At 38.3% G+C, this 17,746-nt stretch overlaps 1 protein-coding gene across 1 annotated transcript; it reads right to left on the bottom strand.

The window, feature by feature from the left end:
• Window positions 1-5,479: 5,479 nt before the first annotated feature.
• Window positions 5,480-6,511, bottom strand: rprml (reprimo-like). The gene has a single exon (XM_008294238.1). It carries the CDS (start codon window positions 6,509-6,511, stop codon window positions 6,188-6,190), a length of 324 nt encoding a protein of 107 aa, XP_008292460.1. The 3' UTR covers window positions 5,480-6,187.
• Window positions 6,512-17,746: the final 11,235 nt, after the last annotated feature.

Genomic DNA, 17,746 nt, shown 5'->3' with positions numbered 1-17,746 from the left:
CTCCCCTCCATCACCACCCCCGTAATCAAAAATACTGAGGGAATTAAAAACGGCTGTCTCCAACGCTGACAACTCTGCACAATAAGAGACCTTCGCGATGATATTTTCTGTTTTTTCCCCCTCAAAGCCGAGAGCTCCTGAGAGAGCTGTCTTCGCTGTGGTTAAGTGCTTGAATGCCACCGCTGGTTTAATCACCATTATTTCTGTCATGATTTCATGGCTGTTCATTATTTTCCGTGAGGTCTCTGTTGTGTAAAGGTCAGCGCTGACGCTTCTTGACAAGCAAATGTACAGTTATGGAGAAAAGATCTCAAAACGCGACCAACCCTTCATGGGTGCACACATGTTGATTGGGGTGAGGGGTTTACATGCTAATGTGTTGTTCCTTCGCCCGCAACTGCAACATTAGCCTATTAATATCCTCTTCATGCACTTGTTATAATTAACTACTTCTCAACCTTTGCTGGTGCAGCCTTACTTGTCATAATTATGGTTTCTTGTAAAGCGACCGAGGCCCACAGCATCGCACGTCTTTGCTCTCCAGCGAGGATTACTGCAGACGTGGAGACGCGCTATGGCGATGCATTTCCACGACAGATTGCGGACACATGGATTGTGCTCCATGCTAACTCTTTAGCATATGCCTCAGTGGCAGTGGGCGACTCGAGGTGCTCATAGTGTGACAACTTTAATTGGATCTCAGGCAAGAGGGTGAGTAATTTTAATTGACATGCAGCCAAGTCAAGAGAGGAGACGTTTCTGTGTGTAGCAAGACTTAACACAGAAGATTCAGATAAATATAGTGTATTTTTGAACTGTTGGGTGCATTTTCAAATCCTGCAGCCTCCTGAATCATTCATATGTGGCAATTGTGCATGAACAATAAATGTCCAAATGCAAAAATGAGCGCAAATGTTGATATATGTTCATTTCGAGCGCTATCAAATAGGTATGTTATAGTTTTGCATATCCGTAACTTCCCTCAGCAGACTGGATTTCTGTTTCATATTTGCTTAATGCAAAATAGCTGCAAATCAACCTGAATTTGTTTCACATGCAATTTACATACAATTTAAGTCTGTTATTTACTGAATGAATCGCAGTCCCTCTTTTGCCAGGTAGAAAATATAGTGCAGACATTTTCCACCCAAAACCAACTTGGGTTTGTTGAGAAAGATCAGGGTTGGGGTTGAAATATATGTCATCAAAGCTACGATATGCAGCTCAGGTTAGAGACGGTTTGAAAAAAACATTGATTAAACACAAAAAATAAAACATGCTAACGTCCAAGGGTTTTTGGTCCATCACCAACCCCGTTCTCCCCCTATATGAGGCCACCACAACTACATCGCCTCACCTAACAATTTGCTCCTGCATGGCCACTAGAGGGCACCGACATAATGAAACGTAACCCTGAGTCAATAATGAGCAGATGCCAAAAATGACCTATGGGATTGATCTTCGTGGCTCAAAATGTCAAGCAACATTTTGCACCTTGGAAACTGCAAACAAACTCGGGTGTTACAGAAAGAGCACCAAATGTTTGACATTAGTCTGAGTTTACACCATGAACTGTATGTAAAAGATGGACATTGCCGCCGTGACAACAGGCACTCGTTTGCGGACTACCATAGTGAAGCCTGGAGTTTGGCATTTGGGCTGCTGCCCTCTTGGTCTTTTGAAGGTAATACGCTGGAAGAACCTGAGGATACAGCAATATGGTGCTGACCTGTCAATCCCACCGTTAAACATAACCTTCTTCATCATCTGTTTACTCCGAATGGGGCCGTAAAGTACAAACTGACCATCATATTGTAGTCATAAAGTCTTTAAACTTGCGATTGAGACCATTAACTCATTGGGACAATCGTTACTAAGGCAACAAGTCTGGTGAGAAGTACAGCCATTTTCTAATAGACTTCTATACAAGCTGACTTTTGTTTTGCAATCGGGTGAGTCGCCCCCTGGTGGCTGTTAGAGAGAATACAGGTTTAAGTCTTCACCTCACAGACATGGAGGCTACATCCATCTTTTATATACAGTGAGCACTTTATGAAGAAAGCGTTGCCGATACTGGCATCCTCCTGATTGTGATGATTTCTGTCTTACATGGCGTACAGTTTAGGATAGACACACATGGCCAGAACGTAAACTGTACACAATAAATGGATGATAACTTTACCACTGGTTTATGAAATACCATTGAGAAACCTAGTTGTACCATTGCCATCTTTTTTGAAAGCCTCCCAAGACGTAAAACATCTTCAAGAACCAAAAGAAGCCCAGTGCTTTTTGCTGAAGCTCTAAAGGTTACATTTTGTTTGTTGGTGTTTTTTTCAAACTTAATTTTTTCCAGTTTTAATGCCTTTTATACATAGTTTATGCATTAAATAAATGTGTACTGTTCACCTTGCCTGTTAGCTACGTGCTTCAACCAGATTTCTAGTGTTTCTGCTCAAACACGCTTCCGATATTTGGAAAGTTCTGGTTCCAGCCAAAAAAATACAACATCCAGCACAAAGTCATTCGATGGGCTTCAATTTGGCATCATTACCTGCTTTGTCCATCTTTATACACAGTCTGTGACCAGGACCTGCAGGTAGCGGAGCCACAAAACCCTTTAGATCCACTGACAACAGCAAAACAATATGCATCTGTGATTCTTGGGCTCCAAATCCTTCAGTCTTCACTAATGAACTGCACTTTCTTCAGCATCTAAACTAAACTGTGCATATGCAGAGTCTTGGCTTCTACTAAAGTGAAGAACGGAGTGATAGATTTACTTCCTCCAAAACAGCATGCAGGTTTCCAACGAGCATTCATTAGAAACCCAGAGGATCTAATAGGAGCTGTGAAGGAAAAGATTAGAGCAAAGAAAAACTATTAGGAATTCATTGAATAGAAATTCTCTCCTCTGAAGTTTTACTTTTGTCTCATTCATGTCATTTTGTGCTTTTCTTTTTGTTTTGTGTGTCGTTTTAGTCTCATTTTTTGTGTCTCCTTTCTCATTTTAAATGTGTTTTGTTTGTGTTTTGTCATCTTGCTTGTGTTGTTTTATTTAATCTTATCTCGTTTTGCGTCACATTTTTCTTTTCTGTCTCGCTCTTTTTTTTGTGTGTCATTTGTTTCTCACGTTTTGCTGTTTTGTGTCTCGTTTTTGTCACTTTGTGTCTCGTGTCATTCAGTGTGTGGTTTTTGATGTGTTTTTCGTAACGTGTCATGACTTTGTGCAGTTCACGCTGCCACAAAATGACAGTTATTAACTTCATTTTAAAGAAACAGAACTCCACAGTTAGAATCTGCTCGTATTTTTCCGATAATTTCTTATAACGTAATTGCTGTAAAACGACGCGTCTGCACGTGTGTTTAATCACACTGCGTTTTTCACGTCTCTGCATGAGTCTGAAATAGAGAGTAGGGGCTGTTCTTCGCCATTAGAGTCTAATTATCTAATGAGTTTTATTTATTCATGTTGTTTTTCTGAGACACTTTTGTGGGAATCCGCCGCTCTGGTGCACATCAGTGTCCTATGTGTGCACGCTGAATGGGCACATGTGTGAATGCATGGGTGTGTTTGTAAGGATTCATCTTCCTCGGCTCTCCTAACAAGTGCTGAAATAATAATGAGAACATTGGTTGCTTCTGAGTGGGAGACGAGGAGGGACGCAGGCGGGAGAAATTGAGGAGAAATTGAACCAAAATGCAGAGCTGGGCACAATGAAAGCTAATATGTGAGACTTTCGGAAACTTTCTGCCTCGCTCTCTGTCTGAAGTAGAAAGAGAAGTATTTTTTTTTTCTTCGTAATCTAGAGGCAGGTAAAGTATCTGAGAGCACAATGGCAGCTCCTGGATGTCCTCATGTCCCCTTTTGTGTGAAATCCCTCTCGCTGCATTGTGGTCAGCTTCTAGCAAGGCTACATTTAGGTTCCTGTTTTAAACACTTTCTGAGGGAACAAAAGAAGCTGAACTTTTTTTTCCCCTGAATCTCTCCTTAAATTTGAACACGACTGGTAAACGGAAGTGGTCAAGGTGAGCCTGAATGCTTTTTGATTGCAGCTGGGGTCACGTTCTACGTTTTAAAGCCTGCATGAGCTCAGCCTGCTGGATAACTCGGCTTCCTCTCATCTATATAAAGCCACAATAAATGCCAAGCTGTACTCTATTAAGTGTGACTGTGTCCTGTGATCTCAGCGCTTTGAGAGTTTTTCTTTGTCTTCGTTTTAAGCTTTTATGATTTGTATGTACTTCAACTGTTATAAAAATGATCCAGCCAGTTTCTAAACTGCACCTGCTGTTGTATTCATTTAATAGTTTCGTCTTTTGCTTAAGTGAAAAAAGTGCAAAAAGAAAAGGGTCATTTAACAAGTCTGATCAGATTGGAGTTTAAAAATTAGTTTCCTCAGAGGTCGGTTCACTTCTGAATTAATAACCAAGTTTTAAGTTGAAAGATTTGAATGACAATACCTTCAACGTGGATTTTAGTTTTGTGTTTCATCTTATTACGGCTGTTCTGTATCTCGTTTTTCTTTGGGTACCTTGCGCCCTTTTAATTTTGTGTCGTGTTTCCATTTCAGATTTTTCTTTTGTATGTGTCATTTTGTACCTTTTTTGTGTCTTATTTTTGTCTGTTTGTCTCCTTTGTGTCATTTTCTACCTCGTTTTAATCCCTTTGGGACGTTTTAAATTAAGTTTTTATCCTTTTGTGTCTTGTTTTTGTTTCATTTTTCTTTTGTATCTTGCTCGTGTGATTTCGGGCCTTTTTGTGTCAGTTTGTGTCTTGTTTCTGTTGTTTTGTCTCATTTTTCTTTTTTTCTTGCTTTGGTCATTTTGTGCCTGTTTTGTATCTTTGTCATTTTGTGTCTCATTTGTGACGTTATACATAGCATTTTTATCCTTTTGTGTCTTGTTTTTGTCATTCTGTGTCTTTTTTTTGTCCTCTATGTGTTATTTAGTGCCCTTTTTGTGCTGTTTTGTGGCTCATTTTTGTCTCATTTGTGTTGTTTTATGTCCCATTTTTATTCTTTTGTCTCTTTTTTTCCTTTGATGTTTTGCTTGTGTGATTCTGTGCTATTTTTGTGTCTTGTATGTGTTGTTTTACATCTATTTTAATGCTTTTATGTCTTGTTTTTATCCTTTTGTGTTTTGTTTTGGGTGTTTTCTGTCTCCTTTTTTGCTTGCGTAGTTTTATCTCATGTTTTGTTTTAAACTGCACCTGCTGTAGATTATGTTCATTTAATGTTCTTATATTGTGCATAAGTAAAGAGCAAATCTGATGAGATGTGCAGAGAAAAGTCTAATTAAATTTTGTTAAAAGATAAAAAGTAGTTTCCTATGAGATTGGTTCAGTTCTGAATTAACTGAGTTTAAAGTTTCAAGATTCAAACGCAGTTTTAGAAGAGAAATAACTCAACCTGGATTTCCTAAAACACATCCTATTAAATCAGACATAGTTCATTAAGAGATGACAAAGCTTAACATGTTCATTTCAACGTTTTAATTGCATGCTGCAATTTCAAATTTTTGGTACAAAATAATTCATGCAGCATCAGTGATTTCAAAAGTGCAAAACGGGTCCAAAAAATCACCTCACAGATCAAATAGCGAGCATGCCAAACAGGACCAGAACCACTCCATAAAGCTGTGACGGAGTTCTGTTGGGGAAAAAAATAACGTCAAGATTTCAGTATGTTAGTGTGTTTACCAAACAAGAAAAATAAAATACTTTTGTATAGAGAAATACCCACATATCCATCACGTCCACGGAGAACACTGGCAGGCGTGGAACTATAAGAATTCACAATCATGCTTTTGGAACAGATTTTTTAAAACATTATCATTTACAAAAAAGAAAAACAAAACCAACCCACAAAAAAAATGAGGTAACAGCTTGTAAACATTGTCGTCACTTTGTTCAAGTTGGCGATATGAAATTCACTCCAAAAGATTCAACAGATCGGCCCACGTGTAAACAACTGCCCGGATTTTACGCACAAACTTTACGCACACATATTGGTCGCTGGACTACTCTCCTGCAGTCGTTTTTTGTTTTTGTTTTTTTGGAAGGAAATGTGAAGTTTTTGCATATCTTTCCTCAGGAGGACACACACAGAGCGTCTTTGATGAGTACATGCAGATGCAGACCTCAGCCTGCGGTTGGAAAAGCTTCCCGGTACCTGATCTCGGTGCACTAGCTGAGCCCGATCATGACAGTTTCCACGTCTTTGGAGGGTCTCCGGTCTTTCACCAGGAAGTTAATCATGCTCTCCGATTTGATCATCAGGTTGCACCCGAGGAAAAATATCCCGAACATGACGGTGAGCGACAGCACGCACAGCACCGCGATCTGCACCACCCGCATCACGAACAGTTTGCGCTCGTCTTGCAGCAGCACCAGCGAGCCTCCTCCGTCGCCGGTCACCACGTTGGCGGTGCCGTTGCCGGTAGCCAGAGTGCCGGCGAGGGTCCCGTTGAAGAGCGCGCCCTGGGTCACGTCGAAAAGAGAAACGTTCATGTTTCCTTTTGCGGGTTAACAGCAACAAGACTCCAACTGACAGGCGCACAGTCTCTCCGCAAAACCTGGACTCCGAGCAAAACTTTGCGTCATGTGACTGTTCAGAGAAAGAAATGACAAGATTGGAGCAAAAAACGCTTCTCAGGTCTACAGCCAAACCTCGAGTTGTGCCACAGCTTCGGTGCGTAATGACTCCATCCACATCCGCGGAGCTGCCGGAGACATCAGGTGCAAAACAAAAAGTAAGTTTCTTCAACTCAAACGTTGTTTTTTTTTCCCCCTCCCTGATTTTCAGTGAGTCTTCAAGGCGGCGCGCAAAGTGCCAAACGGTGTTTCCCTCCGGTGTAATAAGAGACACTCCCTGCGCGCCTCTGCTCGCCTGCGAGCGCTTCTTTTGTGCCAAGTCTCTGGTGCGCTTTAAAGTGATGATGAGTTCCCCGTGGAGCCGCCACTCCCACCGGGGAGGCGGTCAGGTGGCCTCGGGTGAGGACATGATGCATGTGCACGAAAAAGGAGAAATTAATAAACAAGAAAAAGCTTCATTTGATCAAGTCTTCACGTGGCATCGGTCCACTTCTTTACTCTCCTGACTTTCTTGTGATTAACTGTCACTAGAGTGCAATGACATCAGTTTCTAATGGACTTCCATTCTAAATCTTTTGTATCTTGTACTTGTAACTTTACGGAAAAAGCTTGTGTGTGTGTGTTTTTTTTTTAAATGTTATTTCACATTTGACATGACTACTGAAGTGACACACATATAAGTGATCTAAACTAACATGTAAATTCAGTTTATTTTTGTAATTTTATTGACATTTTTGTGACCATACTGTGTAAAAAGTTGGAGCATCAAAAACTACTGTAAAATAACAGAAGAAGAGTTTTCTAGCATTAACATATAGTTGTGTTTTATGGCTTTTTAAATGTTTTATAAAAGATATTGTGTAAAAAAAAAAAAAAAGACAAACTGTAAATACTGCAGAAAAGTGCTGGAATTTATTACATATATTTACATTAAATAAACCACACAGGCAATCAAGCAGGTGTAGTATGAGATTTTGCATGCAGCTTTACGTAAAGAATCTTATTTTTGGGTTATTTTACATTAGACATGACTGATGGGGCTTGAGATGACATATGTTGTGAGTTGGCACTGTTTTCTTTTTGTAATTTTATTGCTCGTTTTGTGCCAATAAAGCATAAAAAGTAGGTGAAATCAAAAGAGAAGTTCTGTGAAATTGGAGATTTGTTTTCAGCGTAAATATTTCCACACTAAGCTGCTGAACTCTGACTGTACTGTTTTGACAGAACAGCAATATTAGATATCTTCTAGGCGTCAAGCGAGATTTGAGATTTTCCTTTTCTGTGACTAGAGCGCAATAAGCTCTATTTCTAATGAAATCTCATTGTCATTCTTCTTTTTAATTTGTCAGACACGCTGCGGTGACTCTCCCCTTCCTTGACGCTTCCCAAAAATCCTTCAACAGTGTGTTTCACGAAACTAATAATTCCTGAAAATGAGTTTCCAAACATGAAAGAGGCTCAATGAGTCATGGACATGATATTTTGAAGTCCTCTGAAACCCTCTCGGCACTCGTGTGTGCACATCAATAAAGCCTGAAAGCCTCAATATTGATTCATTAACTTTGAAGGCTTCTTATGAAAGTGTCTGAAATCGTCGAAAAGCTGAAAAGTTTAATCAGGACTTTTATGAGGCTGTCATCAGCGCTGAAACGCAATAAATAACTTTCTCTAGACTTTAATGTCATCACCGAGGAAACTAACTGTAACTTGGAAATGAAGACTTAATAAGGCGGGATCGAACCGCAGCGAATCAGAAATGGCGGCTCCGCTTGTTTTTGCTTCTCCAGGCTGCAGTTCGGATGAAACTCCTGAACAGCAGGCAGAGCTCTGGTTTTACTGAAGTGTGTTGCTCAAAGATCACTTTGTCTTTCAGGCGTTAACTCTCTGCAGATGCCAGCTCACCGGGGTGGAAGCGAAAACCCCCTGCAACCTGATCTGTAAAGAAAAATGAGCCTCTGGAGAGCTTCTGTGGAAATATTGCTGCTGAAGAATTCATTAGAAGATGCTTTTACATAAATGATACTAATGTTCTCCGCCGCTCGTGCATTCATGCCTAACGTCAGCTTTCATTTCTGAAGTCTAACTGACAGGCCGCGTTTGAGGATGCAATTAATAGTGTGTCTACAGTTACCTTTAAATTAAATTCAGTTTTTCCTAACTTAGTTTTCTTCAAGTGTAGTAGATTCAAGGTTTGGTAGAATTGTGAAAGAAAAGCTACAGAAGCACCTGCTGACATCAAAGAAACAGCAGTGAGTTTGGAATTCGGTCAAAAAAGTTCTTTCTCTTCACGTCATAAATAAATCCTTGTAATTTAGAATAACTCTTGTTATAAGGCTACACAGCAAATAAAAAGAATAAAAAGAAAAACAGTGAACAAAAAAACCCCAAGGGCACCAAGAACTACTGTAAAATAATAGAAAATTACAATCGTGTAAAAATACGGTAATTTTGTAGAATTAAAAATAGTTCGTAGCCTTTTTTTTAAGTAGTGTGTTTTTTTTTTTTATATGTTTTTTGAAAGACATTGACTTGTGTAAAAATGAAATGACATATAAATGTGGTTAAATAATGTTAAAATACAAATATTCAGAGTTAATACAGCAAAAAATTGCCGTTATTAGTTGAATTTTGTTACATAATTTTACGTTAAAAAAAAAATCTTGTATGTATGTCAAACTACTGCTGTAAAACCAACAATTCAGTTGCATTTAATTTGCATGTAAATTTACATGAAAATCTTGAATATTTGATGTTTGTTGAAAAAAAAAGATTTATCTTTGAAAAAATGTAAAATCACTGTTATTAAAAACTGTTATAATTATTAAATATTTGTTAATTTTAGCTCGTATCAAGTACTTCCCATGTAACTTTACGTAAAAATCTTATGTTTTGTATTATTTTACATTTGATATTATCATGTGAAGTATTTTACACATGTTGTAAATGGAATAAAACTGACTTAAATTTATAGTAAATTCAGTCTATTTCTGTCATTTTACTGAGATTTTTTAAAAATAAAATGTTGGTGAATTATAAAGGAAACAAATCTGTCAAATTAAAATCATTGTTTTTTTCAGCCCAATTTTTTAAAAGTTGAATTCCAAGCCTCACACAAAAGTGATCAATTCTGTCTCAAACGTTTTATAAAATACAAGAATGAATTCTAGATATTTTCTAGACATCAAGAGAGAGATTTCATATTTGATCAATGGATGGTTCCTCAAAAAAAAAAAACAGAAAATTCCTGCGCAGATGTTTGTGGCGTTATAAACCTGCAACATCTCCCAAAACAGGTAGAAATCCCAAATTGGAAACTAATACAGTATCTCAGCTGACTGGGAGCCATTTATTTAAATATTTATTATCTAATTACACTCTAAAGGATTACAGCTGCTCCCTTAAATCACTAAGACAATAACATATAAACACAGTTGAATACGAGAGCAGCAATGCAGCTTTCCTTTTTTTTAAAGTTTAAAGTAAAACCAAACAGTTGCAGCTTCAACAGGTTAATAAAAAAACTGTCTCAAACATTGTGAAACAACTCTAAGGCTCTGTGTGTGCAGAGTCTGTCGGATTAATCTGCTGTTTGTCTAAAAAACAAAGGCCGTGAAATTCAATTTGGAGGCTCCTGATGTCTGTTTAAGCTGCTTTCAGCCACCAGCATGTGTACAAACAGTGATTATTCCTCGGAGGTGGTTTCCTCTCAGATCATTTATTAATGGCTGATAACGGAGGAACAGCGAGCAGCTCCTTGTGTACAATGAGATCAAATCTTCTCATTAGCCTCTCGTTTTTAGCTGCCGCGTGTAAATCGACGTCGCGCCGGTTGATTCCGTTCTATAATTCGCCGCAGCGTGATTATGGAAAGTAGCTTGTTCTTAATCTCTCTGTCAATATGTAAATCCTCGTCTACAGTCAGAACGCAGCACGCTGCTGTGGAGCTTTCAACTACAAAGAGTCGACAAGTCCAGCAAGAAGAAACTTTAATGAACAAGCTACTCTTTTGAATTGCTAAAAAAAAAAACACGCAAGTTGAAAATGTGGCAGCAAAAAACAGTGGAAGGCTGTAATGTTGGAAAACTGTTCAAAAATTACTAATTTGACTAAATATGTCATTTATCAAAGCAGAGAGAAAACGTAAATAACAAAAAATATTTTAAAAATTATTTACAGTTGAGACCAAAAGTTTACATTCACTGTATAAAAAGGTGCAGAACCTTTTATTTCTTGCTGTCTGACATTAAATGTGACTAAACTTTTCCTGTTTTAGGTCAGTTAGGATTACCAAAATTATTTATATTTGCTAAATGCCAGAATAATGAGATTTTTTTATTACTTTGTTCAAAGTCAGAAGTTTACATACACTTCCGTAGTATTTGGTAGCATTGTCTTTAAACTGTATGACTTGGGTCAAATGTTTTCCTTCCACAAGCTTCTCACAATAGTTTGATGAATTCTGGTCCATTCCTCCAACAGAACTGGTGGAACTGAGTCAGGTTTGTTGGCCGTCTTGCTCCACACACCTGTTCAGCTCTGCCCACACATTTCCTACAGGATTGAGATCAGAGCTTTGTGATGGCCACTACAAAACATTGACTTTGTTGTCTTGAAGACACTCTATAACTAATCTGGTGCTATGTTTAGGGTCATTGTCCATTTGAAGACCCATTTGTGTCCAAGCTTTAACTTCCTGGCTGATGTCTTGAGATGTTGCTTCAATATTTCCACATAATGTTCTTTCCTCATGATGCCATCTATTTTGTGAAGTGCACCAGTCCCTCCTGCAGCAAAACACCTCCACAGCATGATGCTGCCACCCCCGTGCTTCACAGTTAGGATGGTGTTCTCAGGCTTCAAGCTTCCCCCTTTTTCCTCCAAATGTAACGATGGTCATTATGACCAAACAGTTCAGTTTTAGGTTCATCAGACCACAGGACATGTCTCCACAAATGAAGGTCTTTGTCTCTGTGTGCATTGGCAAACCGTAATCTGGCTTTTTATGTTGCTTTTGGAGTAATGTCTTCTTCCTCTCTGAGTATCCTTTCAGCCCATGTCGGTACAGGACTGGTTTCACTGTGGACAATGACTCTCTGACCAGCTTCAGCAGCATCTTCACAAGGTCTTTAGCTTTTGTTCTGGGGTTGATTCGCACATTTACACCAAAACACTTCATCTCTGGGACACAGAACCCGTCTCCTTCCTGAGCGCTACGATGGATGGACATTCCCATGGTGTTTATACTTGAGTATAATTGTTTGAACAGATGAATGTGGAACCTTCAGGCATCTGGAAATTGTACCCAAGCATGAACCAGACTTGTGGCGGTCCACAATTCTCTTCCTGATATCTTGGCTGATTTCTTTAGATTTTCCGTGTGGTCACAAAAGGAAGCAGCGTGTTTGAGGTGTGCCTTAAAATACATCCACAGGTGTGCCTCCAATTAACTCAGATGTTGTCAATTAACCAATCAAAAGCCTCCAAAGCCATGACATCATCATCTGGGCTTTTCCAAATAGTTTGAAGGCATAGTAGTCTTAGTGTATGTAAACTTATGACTGAATATAAATAATTTTGGTAATCCTAACTGACCTAAAACAGGAAAAGTTTAGTCTGATTTAATGTCAGATAGTGAGAAAAAAATGTCTTTTAAAAAAAAAAAAAATTTATACAGTGAATGTAAACTTCTGGTATCAACTGTATCTATTGTTTCGTTCAAATAATGGCAAATATCTGTAAAATAACATAACAGTAAGAAAAATATGAATAAATAAAGATGAAATCAAACAAAAAAGGGAAAAAAAGTAGCAGCAACACCAGCATTCAATTAATGGAAAAAGTCTGTAAAGTCAGATTTTCTCATTTAAATACAGCTTTTAAAAAAACAATTGTGTCATTTTACAATCAAACTTAGTAAAACAATACATTTTCATTTGTAAGAATATAAATGTTTGATGTGGACATTATTCACCTGTTTAAGACTAACATTAAACAACATTAACATTCTAGTTAAAACAGTTTATCAATACACATTTTTTTACAGTGTAATGATCACATCCTCTGAAAGATTTTTTTTTTTCCCTTTTAAAGCTTCACAACCTGTTGCAGATTTCTTTTTTTTAATGTTCAGACTCAGTTCTGCACATTCTCACACTGGGCGGTTATTGTTCCCTCCTGCAGCATCACGAAGTGTAACTGTACGTGAAGACATATTCATATGAGGATGCATACATGGATGCGAGTGTCTGACTTGTTCCTAAGCAACAGTAGACCTGTGAGCCCAGTGACAGATGGTTGGTGAAGTTATTTTGGTTTGGAGGGAGAAAGATGGAGGGAGGTGGCGCCTGGACGGAGGAGAGGAGGGGGAACGTTTCCACTTAACATGAGGGAATTGGCAGCCTAGCAACACAAACTAAGTGAAGACATCCCTAGCAACAAAGAATTGGTGTTTGACCGCAATCCACCTCCCCGCTGCTCCTATACATCAGCTCTGTTTGTGGGGCCTGACACGACTCGGGACTCGGTTTGCAAGCCTCAGAGGGAGCCGGCATTCCTCAAAACATCCTTTTTTTTCCAATTAACAGATTCCTCCTAAGATGCCCAGTTATGAGCTGATCCAAGCACGGGGGGGGGGGGAACGGCTGGAGAAATCTGTGTGATTAAATGCCGGGAAAACCCAGAGAGAATAAAGTGTGCATAGAAAACATTTTAAACATTTCTGTAATTTAGAAAACTATTGTAGTCTAAGGTTAGAGTGCAAATAATAATTTAAAAAAATCAGTTGTGAAACACCTGAAGCATCATAAACTATTGTTAAAAAAACAGAAAATAAGCACCTCCATACAAAGTACAATAACTTTCTAGAATTAATATATAGTTTGTAGCCTTAATTTAAAATATAGTGTATTTTTTAGTGCTTCAAAAATGTTTAATGATATGTAATGTGACTTTTTACATGTAAATTTACATAAAAACTTCACTGTTAATCTTATTTTTAATAGAGTTTGGGCTCCTTAAATGTTCTATAAAGGATATTCACCTGTTTCATTGATTTTACTGATATTTTTGTGTCAATAATGTGTGAAAAAAGGTGTGTTTTAGATGTTAAACATGAATAAACCAAGAGGAAAATGCAGTCATTAATTACATTCTGATACAAATTGCAAGAACGCCACAGAAAACCAAGCAAACATCAGTGTTTAAGACGATAACTACTGATTTCTTGCTTTTTCAGGTGGATATTATGCTCTAAAGGTAATTACAGATTACTTCTACAGCAGCTGGTTGGCCTGGATGGCTGGTAGAAATCTATTTGTTTGAGATCCACGTTACAGATTTCATGAATCTGACTGCTTCCTGCTCCATCCGTCATTCTCATTTCCATTTAGACACATATCTGCCGTTCCTTCTGCACCTTTGTTGCCTTTGTTCTTCCAGCTGCCTCCCACTCACTTGTTTTACGCTCAGACAGATGCTGGGATGTTGGTGTCAACACACACCCTGGCTTTTATTGGTTGATTATGCCGGGTCATGATTCTGGGTGTTCGGGGTGAGCGGGTTGTCGGTGTCGGGTCAGAGGGCTCGTTAGAGATTCGTTATCAGCTGAACTGCTTTATTCATTTACCTGCTAGATCCCCCCGTGTTGTCAGAGGTAACACAACACACTGGTTTTATGGTACGTTGATGTGAATATATTTTTATAAGTCGTCATGGCAACATGTTCTTAAACTCACACTCAACATAGGAAATTATGATCTTCTGATGAAATTCAGTTCAACCAACATTCTTTGAGTTTCCCCTTTAATCAAATGTAGCTTTAATTACACCATAATTGTTGCTGCCAAAACCAGTTTTTAATTGGTGGCTTGTAACTACTGGAGATGTTAGCAGAAGTTATGGGACTTTTTTTTCAGTGAGAAGTTTTTTTTCATTTTAGTTCCCAGAAGGTTGTTCATTAAAAAAAAAGTATAAAACTCTCTGAAGACATTGCGAACATGGTTTTAACACAGGATGTTTGCATTGAGAACATACGTCCTTTGTCAATGTATTTTCATGAGATGGTCATTTTCTATTAATTTAAAGTGGGTTTTGTTTTGGATTTACTTATTTTGATAAGTTTTTTAGTCTTTTGTTTTCTTTTTAAAAACATATGACATGAAAAGACTATTAAAATACTTACATATTACATTTTTGTTTAATAGATTAGGTTGTTCAATTCAAGTCAATACTGAAAATGTATTTTTAATATATATAATAACAATTTTTAATTTTAGTAGATTCTGATTCTTCTAGCTTTCACCTGTACGCAGATGATACAGTTGTTTATTCTTGTGTGTCTTGGGCTTTCTAGCACCTACAAAAATTGTTTATCTTGATTCAGGCCGATTTTAAAAACCTTAAGCTGGTCTCAAATGTGAGTAAAACAAAATTCATGCATTTCTCCAGATCACACTCCTGGCATCCTGCTCCTAACATCTCCACATCTGAGGGAAAGTGCATAGAACAAGTGGGTTCCTATACATATCTTGGTGATTCCAGACTAGCTTTTTCCACTCGTTTGGATAGACTCATCAAAAAACTCAGGTTTAAGCTGGGATTTTATTTTAGAAATGAGCAATGTTTTAGCCTCGCTACCAAAAGGAGACTTGTCATGACCACCTTTCTCCTTGTGATCGATTATGGTGATGTTCTTTATGTGCATGCCCCTGCTGCATCCCTTAAGGCATTAGACACTGCCTATCATGGTGCCTTGCGTTTCATTCAAATCTCTCACCCATCACTGTCTTCTATATGAAGGGTCTGGTCTGACATCACTTTATTACCGCAGATGGCTCCACTGGCATGTTTTTATCTACAAAGCCCTCGTAGGGCTTCTCCCTGGCTATCTAAACCGCCTCCTTATTCACTTTACTAGCGGGTACAGCCTCCGCTCCCATGACTTTTTATTGTTCTCAGTCCCTCGTGCTTTCACTGCGATTGGAAAGACTGCGTTTTGTCACAATGGTCCTTGAATCTGCTCCAGAAAACGCTCACACTGTCTGATCTTGTTTCCTTGGGAGATTTTGAATGTTTGCTACAAACTGTAAAAACAGAAGTCTGCAGCTGCTTTAAATGAGTTTTTAAGTATTTCGTGTATTTGTGCCTTATAGTGATGAGATATTATTTATTTTATTTTTTGTGTTGTATTATTGCAACCCTTGTTACTCACCTGGTTAAATAAAGGTTAAATAAAAATAAACTGATTCATAAATAAATTAATTAATTAATTAATTTTAAAGTAGGGACAACTAGTGATACCTGTCAGAAAAAGACATAATGGCTCCAATTTTACATAAATTTGTATGTTTAAAAAAAGGGAATAATAGGTATAATAACACCCCAAAAATGTTGAATGCTAATAAATATATTAATATTTTATATTGTAGGCCATTTTTATTTATTTTACATGTCTAAATATATATATTATTACACATTAAAAGCCCTCCAGAAATTCATGTTTATTTTAATTATGGGACATTTTTATGAGATGGTAATTTTCCAGTAATTAAGAGAGGGTTTTATTTTTGCGTTTATGTATTTTGACACCCGCCTGCTGGAAGCTTGCTGTTATTTAATTTTTTTTTTTTTACATTTTTAAAAATTTATTTATTTTCATCCATTCACATTTCTGATGTATTCGAGTTGTTAAACGTCTCACATACTTTTGTTTCTAATGGGTCGACCCAACTCAGCACATGCTCCGTCCCACAATGACCCAGCACTGAGGTTAAAGTTGTTTTTTTGTTTTTTTTGAGTGTACATGTACCATCAAACACACACTCTGAGTCCTCTTTTCCTCCTCCTCCCATTCCCTCCTGAGTCCCCAGCTGAATGTTTAGTTATTTATCTTCACTTTCCCCACATATAAGCCATCGTCCCCCTGAGAGGGAAACCTAAGCTGCACATCAGATAGCGAAGCATCACAACAAAAGTACACATTGTCCCACGTCGGCGACCGCGGGCCACGTTTCATAAGCCGGCTGACCGTTCACCTGAGAAAAACTCATATCCCCACATGCTGCCAGTTAAAGCCGGTGAAGCAGGGAAGGCTAAGCCGGCTGCGCTTAACCAAACACTGATTTTTGTCTGAGAGCGTTCTGATATTGGCTCTCTGTGACAGCACGGCGAGCTTAAAGGGCTCCGGATGGATCTGTAACTCGGGTCAGGACCCCCTCCAGCCCCTTCTCGCTTCTTGTTCGGGCCTAATTGGCTGCCATCTGACCCAGCTTTTTATTCTGCACTCTTCCCAAGATGCCATTTATCAGTGGGAGCCAATAGATTCAAATCAGTCAATCCTGGAGAGGGTTTTTCAGTGTATTACCTGCAAGCGTCCACCCACAATGAGCCCCTAATGCCAGCAGAACGGTCCACTATGATAGCTTTTCTACTTATTTCTCTATTTATGTCATTTTCTCCTTGCTGCAATTCTTGGATGGCAGTAACTAAGCAACCAGCCAGAGAATAAGAGCATTGCATGGGGATAAAGATTCAATAAATGGACAGAGTGCAGAGATAAGAAGCATTGTCTGCTGCTACAAGACCCTTCCCAAAGTTGATTCCTTCGGGGCAATCTTAGCTTTTATTCCCATTTTCTGACTCATTTTCTTTTCATTTTTTCGTCTTGTTTTAGAGGCTCCATCGTTCAGCGCGATAGGAAGGAGGTTTACTGTGGCAGCGACTTATCAGATTCATACATTTAGTGAGCAGCAGAGGCTGTTTCCAGGGAATTCATTACACGGCAATCGCTTGTGGCAAAGTCAGTCCCCTTAAAAAATCCAGAAATGGCTGCTGATCACAATCACGTTCTCACTTTCCATGACTATATATATCCTATTAGACATACTTTCTCCTCGCTGTGGATCCTTCTGTCACATGTAAACTCTTTCATTTTGAGACACGTTTACAGGATTGTTACATGCAGTACTCTGTTCAGGCCAGTAGAGGGCAGAGTGACATGCAAATGACTTCATACATGACTGTAATAAAGTACACTTTGGAGGTACTTTACTTGACTATTTCCATTTTAATCTAATGAAAATTGCATGTATTTTGGTGGCTTTTTAAAGTTTCATTATTATATTTACACATGTAAAACCAATGCAATTCGACATT

Source organism: Stegastes partitus, unplaced genomic scaffold, assembly GCF_000690725.1.
Source record: "Stegastes partitus isolate 25-593 unplaced genomic scaffold, Stegastes_partitus-1.0.2 Scaffold950, whole genome shotgun sequence".
In the NCBI taxonomy this organism is placed as follows: domain Eukaryota; kingdom Metazoa; phylum Chordata; class Actinopteri; family Pomacentridae; genus Stegastes; species Stegastes partitus.
Note: the sequence above shows the minus strand (reverse complement) of the source record. Positions and strands in the feature narration are given on the sequence as shown.

Bases quoted from the DNA above. Each gene is read 5' to 3' on its own strand.
- rprml (XM_008294238.1), bottom strand. From the start codon at position 6,511: ATGAACGTTTCTCTTTTCGACGTGACCCAGGGCGCGCTCTTCAACGGG.